Source organism: Macrosteles quadrilineatus, unplaced genomic scaffold (assembly GCF_028750875.1).
Source record: "Macrosteles quadrilineatus isolate MER2022 unplaced genomic scaffold, UCM_ALF_1.0 Scaffold_2__2_contigs__length_208266976, whole genome shotgun sequence".
Taxonomy (NCBI): Eukaryota; Metazoa; Arthropoda; class Insecta; order Hemiptera; family Cicadellidae; genus Macrosteles; species Macrosteles quadrilineatus.
In genome coordinates, this window is record NW_026542595.1 from 24294220 (window position 1) to 24301520 (window position 7301).

Below are 7301 nucleotides of genomic sequence, written 5' to 3' on the forward strand. Positions count from 1 at the left end.
TTCCTCCATGTTAATCTTAAGTGAGAAAACCCAACTTTGATGGAAGATCCAGCCCGAACTAATAAACATTACAAAAAAATAAAAACACTTTGCAATACTACAGATCAGGGCTATTCTTTAGACACTTTAATCATCAAAATCGGCCCCAAAATGTTGGAGGAGTTCTGTTCACAAAAATCGGCTTAGCGTATTATACAGGGTGTTTTTTTAAAAACTTGCATCTTTATTTATGTAAAAACCGCAATATATAGAAATATGCAGTTTGCGGGAATCATCTATTGACGTAGGGGGCCCAATTGTTTTGAATTCAACGTTACAATCACATTCCCCCCCTTTCCCCCCCTGCCCACAACTTATTTTTTTTAAATAGCAAGGTACCGCTCGTGACATATCAAATGAAAGAGCATAAAAAAAGAAAATGTTTGATGAAAAAAAATTAAAAATCGGTTCATAAATTTGCGAGATATTTCCCCCCCCCTTCCCCGGAACTTGATTTTTTTTTATAGCAAAGTACCCCTTGTGACATATCAAATGAAAGAGCATGAAAAAAGAAAATTTTTGGTGAAATTTATTTGTCATATGATATGTCACAAGGGCGGGTACCTTGCTATTAAAAAAACAAGTTATGGGTAGGGGAAAAAGGGGGGGATTATCTCACAAATTCATGAGCCCATTTTAAATTTTTTTCCACCAAAAATTTTCTTTTTTCATGCTCTTTTATTTGATATGTCACAAGGGGTACTTTGCTATTAAAAAAAATCAAGTTCCCGGGAAGGGGGGGGGAAATATCTCGCAAATTTATTAACCGATTTTGAATTTTTTTTCATCAAACATTTTCTTTTTTCATGCTCTTTCATTTGATATGTCACAAGGGGTACCTTGCTATTTAAAAAAAATAAGTGGGGGGCAGGGGGGGAAAGGGGGGGAATGTGAATGTAATGTTGAATTCAAAACAATTTGGCCCCCTACTTCAATAGATGATTCCCACAAACTGCATATTCCTATCTATTGCGGTTTTCACATAAATAAAGATGCAAGTTTTTAAAAAAACACCCTGTATATAGATTTATTATAATAACAAATTTTAAAATTAATTTTATAATTAAAAGTTTATCATAAGTAAACCTTCATTAGATTTTTATTTTATATCTTTTTATATTATCAGGAAGTTTGGTTGGTTAGGTAAGGTTATGACAGTTTAATTTTATAATTAAATATTTTAAAATTAATTTTATAGTTAAAAAGCTAATTTTCTAACTAAAATATTATAAAATAAATTTACAGATTTTCTTAAATCGACGCGAGGGGCTCTCCCACAATCCCCACTCTTTAGCAGAAAAGGTTCTCATGAGTTTGCGGGTGGGGAAACTGAGATAGTACTGTGGTGTGGTGGGTGACTGGGTGAAGTGAGTGACAGTGAGAGTGTAAACAGTGAGTGTCTGAGTGAGTGTGTCGTCTGTCGTACGTCGTGCCCCGTCCCCCGTCACTCGACGTTCTGTACCCACGAGCACCTCAGCTTCCACAAGCACAGAAGGCCTTCGAACAGTTCCTGGGATAACAGGTATTTGTGTAATAGCTTCACCGTATATCTTTATTGGACCTGTTTCTGTTTAGATAGTTGTTTTTTTTTCAACAGTTACAGTTGCGAACTGTGCATTGTGATTTTGAAAAGGTGTTTGTTTATTCTTTCATCTTTACTGTTTGTTCACTTTTGACTTGAGCTGCTTGAAAAGGTGTTATATGATTATGAAAATTAACGTTTTGTGAGTGTGCTGAAGCTGATTTGTTATTAGGTATTGTCAATTAGCCTAAATTTTTTGCGTGCATGAATTAATTATGAAGATTTAAATGTTTACTTAACCTATATTTTTCGGATTACTCAAGTGAGTGATTGTTAGGTTAGGTTAGGTGTTTGTTTGTGTGTGAATTTGTTAGATTGCAGTTTTGGTAGTGGTAGGTCTAAGTTAGCCTCTAAGGTAAACTTAACTTAGGCATACTCTTATTAATAGATAAGTTATTAATTTAACTTTTTCAATGGCAATAACTTAGACCTAAACTCCACTGAAAGGCCCAACTAACTTAATCAAAATAAACCTAGACCTACCACTACCAATACCAAAACTCCAATCTAACAAATTCACACACAAACGCAACTCAACCTAACATTAGCAAATCACTCTTTATTGAGGAATCCGAAAACGATAGGTTAAGTGAACATTTAAAACTTCATAAATAATTCATGCACGCAAAATATTTAATTGTTAATACCTAATAACAAATAATCAGCTTCAGCTCACTCACAACACTTTAATTTTCATAATCATAAAACACCTTTTCAAGCAGCTCAAGTCAAAAATAAACAAACAGTAAAGAATAAACACCTTAAAATCACAATGCACAGTTCGCAACTGCAACTGTTGACGTTGACACGAAACAACTACTAAACAGGTCCAATTAAAGATATACAGTGAAGCTATTACACAAATAGCTGTTATCCTGTGCATGTGGAAGCTGAGGTGCTCGTGGGTACAGAACGTCGAGTTCCCCCGTCCCCGTGCCGTACTTCGTGCATGCATCGTACTGTGTACTGAGTTCGTACGTCGTGTGAACAAAAAGCGAGGTTATTTTAAGTTGTTTTATCTTAATTAAGTTATTTTATTCCAAAATGCTAAGTGAACTACAGCCATTGTATCTATAAAAACTAAAATTTTGAATTATAATTTTATGGCTGTTGATTAATAATAAGGTTTATCAATGTGTTTAGGCTTAAGTAACTTACGGTAAGTTACAGAATGTGTTGTGATCAGGAAATTTACAACCATACATTTTAAATCGAGAGATGATCTATACACTTAATTATAAAGCCTATATTGATTTTTTATTTCTCTAGTGATCAATAGATTCATGATTTAATCTAGTGATAAATAGCCATGCCTGAACTCAAAGTCACTCCTCTCGGTGCTGGCCAAGATGTTGGTCGAAGTTGCATCTTGCTGCAAATCAATGAGAAAAACATAATGCTGGATTGTGGTATGCATATGGGTTTCAATGATGAAAGAAGATTTCCTGATTTTAGTTTTATTACAAATGAAGGTTCTCTAACTTCATTTATAGACTGTGTTATAATATCACATTTTCACCTTGATCACTGTGGGGCTTTGCCATATATGACTGAAATGGTTGGTTACAGTGGTCCAATTTACATGACACATCCTACAAAAGCAATAGCTCCAATCTTGCTTGAAGATATGAGAAAAGTAGCGGTTGAAAAGAAGGGTGAGAGTAATTTTTTTACTTCTCAAATGATTAAAGATTGTATGAAAAAAGTGATAGCTGTTACTTTACACCAGTCTGTAATGGTAGATCCAGACTTAGAAATAAAAGCTTACTATGCTGGACATGTCCTTGGAGCAGCAATGTTTTGGATTAAGTCTGGAACTCAATCCGTTGTGTACACTGGTGATTATAACATGACCCCTGATAGACATTTAGGAGCTGCTTGGATAGACAAATGTAGACCAAACCTTCTGATAACTGAGTCTACATATGCTACTACCATAAGAGATTCAAAACGTTGTCGTGAGCGTGATTTCCTGAAAAAGGTTCATGAATGTGTAGACAGAGGGGGAAAAGTGTTGATTCCAGTATTTGCTTTAGGTAGAGCTCAAGAACTTTGCATATTGCTGGAAACATATTGGGAAAGAATGAATCTGAAGATACCAATTTTCTTTGCTGCTGGTCTTACAGAAAAAGCCAACAATTACTACAAGATGTTTATTACTTGGACAAACCAGAAGATAAGAAAAACTTTTGTTCAGAGAAATATGTTTGATTTCAAACATATAAAACCATTTGACAAACAGTACATGGACAATCCAGGAGCTATGGTTGTTTTTGCCTCTCCTGGAATGCTTCATGCAGGGTTGTCCCTTGCGATATTCAAAAAATGGGCTCCAAATGAAAACAATATGGTTATTATGCCTGGATTTTGCGTTGTAGGCACTGTGGGTCACAAAGTTTTGAGTGGAGCAAAAAAAATTGAGTTTGAAAATCGACAAATTGTTGAGGTCAAAATGGATGTAGAGTATATGTCTTTCTCAGCCCATGCTGATGCCAAAGGGATTATGCAACTTATCCAATACTGTGAACCGAAAAATGTTATGTTGGTTCATGGGGAAGCATCAAAGATGACATTTTTAAAAGATAAAATCAAGCAAGAGTTTGATCTCCAATGCTTTATGCCTGCCAATGGTGAAACTTGTGTAATTGAAACTCCTTATAGGCTTACAACCGATGTCAAGCTGTCATTATTGAAAGAAGAAGCATCAAAATACAGTTTGCAGCCACTTAACTCCAAGAAACCTCGGTTGATGCATGGTGTTCTAATGACAAAAGATCAACAATTCTGTGTAATGGACGTGGATGAGGCTTGCAAGGAAGCTGGGATTAGTAGACATGTTGTTAGGTAAGCAATTAAGACATGCTGAATAATGCTTGTAAGCTTATGCTCATAAAGCCTATTTATAGCAAGCCTAAGTAATGCTTTCACCGGAGTTTTCACACAGGTTTGAAATAAAAGTGTACAAAAAATAATAGTTTTCAGTGTTCTATTAAAAAAAAAAAAATAATAATTCTAGGCCTTACTATAGGCCTAGGCCTACACATTATTGTTTACTGGTAGGCTTACTGCACCTGTTTCAAGCCTTGTTTAATCAAAATGTTTAAAACTTTTTGTGACCAACAAGAGTTTTGAATAGGTTACTTAGTTATGATCTCTGGTGATCATTGACTCAGAAAATGCAGTTTTTTCATCCTAAGTACAAACTGTAATACTGTAGGCTAATACTTACTGTAAAATGGAAGTAGACTGAATAATTAATTTTCCTGTATTAAACTGTGAGCCTTGCTTCTAAATTAAGGTCCCAAACTAACTCTAGTCGACTCAAACAAGCTAGTTCAAAGAGACAAGTGCCGTGTTCTTTTCTTCATTACCGTAATACTATTCTACAGTAGGCTAAGTGCTACTAGTTCCCTTCCCTTAGTGAGGATATGTAGGAACATCACATATTGATGTTTAACCTATGTATAAAGTACATTTTAGCGAATTTCCCTATACTTAGGGAAGTAGCTATTACCGTCACAGGTGGCACGGTAAGACCGATTTACATTTTCATTTTGATGTCCCCAGAGGCCAAAAACATCATTCTTTCAAATTTTTTATATATGGATATATATATATATATATATCGATTTATCCTACCGGTACTAATAAGTGAGAATGTTTGGATGTATGGATGTAGGCCTATGTATGTTTGTGACAAGTAAACGCGAGAAATACTGGTCGGATTGGGCTGAAATTTGGGGTGATGATAGTTCACATTCCCGATTAACATATAGGCATAAACATATCTAGACATATTGTTATCTCTAAACTCCTTTCAGGCTCCACCCCAGTGGCTCTGGAGTTTCCCATGTTGACCTTATGAGTAAGTATTCATATTCAAAAGGAATAAAAAGAATTTTGTCAGCTGTTTCAACTAGACACAAGTTGGTTCTGTGATATTAAATGGCATTAAAAAGTTATACGGTTTAAAAACAGGGTGCAGCACTATTAGTTTATTTTGCATTTATCACAACATCTAATTTGAATCAACTAGCAACAAAAAGCTAAAAAGAATGAGAATTTCACTGTTTTATTGTTTAGGTGCAGTGGTTTGGAACATTATGGCAATGTTAGATGTGCTGTACTATAATAGCATACCATAACATAATTTTCATAAACCTTGTCCTCTCCCATTGCAAACGCAAAGCACGAGTGTAACTGCATTTAATTTTATACTTATACGCCAACCCTGTACGAAGGACGGGTACACTCCTAGTAGCCTATATATATATATTCGTCCGTGAATGTGATGACTTGAGTAATTTATGTCCGATTCTGATGAAATTTGGTTTGAATGTGTAAGGCGGGATAAACTTGAATGAATTTGCGAACCAGCATGATCGGACCATGGGAACGGGGTTTTACGGGGTTTTTATTTGGAGTTCTAAATTGGTTTTCTCATTTTTGATCCTCAAAACACAAAATCTCCCAATTTCTCTCTCTAGACCTTTTTAAAGAGCTTAAAAAACAAATAATTTAGTATATCAAAGTGTTTTTGTAGGCCTACGGTTATTATTGGTAGGTAATGGAGAAAATTAAAAAAATTGTTGACCGGTAAATTTAAAATTCCCATGTTATTCTTACGAAGAATATTGTAAAATGTTGTAGTTTGCTTGTTTATGGATATATTTTGATCAAACTTGGCGAATTTATTTATTTTATTATTATACTAAGCTATTAATATTTTATACTAAAAATACATTTTATTAGTTTCCTTATAGCAGCAAACCTAGGGTACTCATTAAACCTAATGTTAAGATATTTAAATTGATTTAATTGAAAAACCAATTCAGACAAATGGAAATTCGCTTAGTCGACAGGTTTGCTGTGGCGGGGGTATTTTATATACATAGGCTAAGTTATATAAGTTATATACGTCCGTAAACATGATAACTTGAGTAATTGTTGTCTGATTTTTATGAAATTTGGTTTAAAGGTGGAGGCGGGATAAACTTGAATGAGTTTGCGAACCAGCATGATCGGACCATGGGAACAGGGTTTTATGGGGTAAAAATGGTTTTTCTGTTTTTGACCCTCAAAATACAAAATTTCCTCATTACTCTCTACACAGTATAATGAATCCAAGAAATAATAAAATATACCAAAGTCTAATATGTAATCTCTGACGATATAAGTTAAAACCTCATTTTATATCATTTATATTGCATAATAACCAAATTACTTTGCAATATTAGTGTTTATTTTGTGTGCATTGGACATAATGTTGTGCCTAAGTGTAACACATTGACGTACAGTGTACAACCAAAAAAGAAGAGTGATTATGGCAGTTTACAATGGTTGGTGTAATAGCAAGGGAATTTGGGATTCCGTCTTACCTGTTATCGACAATTTTGTAAAACTGGAAGAAAATATGATTGTAAGAACGATGAGATTAAAGACGTGGACAAATATGTTTAGTGGTTAAAAAAGTCTTGAAATAAAAACATTCCTATCAGGACTGATTATTGCAAGATAAGGCTATTCAGTACCTATGCCATTTGATCGCATGATAAGTTGTTTTATTTTGCTTCCACAGTTACCCTTCATTACTTATAAATAGGCCCTAGCTTAAACTCTACTTTTAAAGGGTTTGTGGGTAAAATTAGAGTAATAAGAGGTGTGAGTCGTGACGTAACAT

The 7301-nt window shown here is 34.4% G+C and overlaps 1 protein-coding gene across 1 annotated transcript in view; it reads left to right on the forward strand.

Annotated features, from left to right (window-relative positions):
* The first annotated feature begins 2626 nt into the window (after positions 1 to 2626).
* Positions 2627 to 7301, forward strand: part of LOC128986980 (integrator complex subunit 11) — a 55562-nt gene continuing 50887 nt past the window's right edge. The window contains exon 1 of the mRNA XM_054407619.1: positions 2627 to 4465. Within this exon, the coding sequence (XP_054263594.1) occupies positions 2931 to 4465 (1535 nt within the window). The 5' untranslated portion in view covers positions 2627 to 2930. The remainder of the gene's footprint in view (positions 4466 to 7301) is intronic.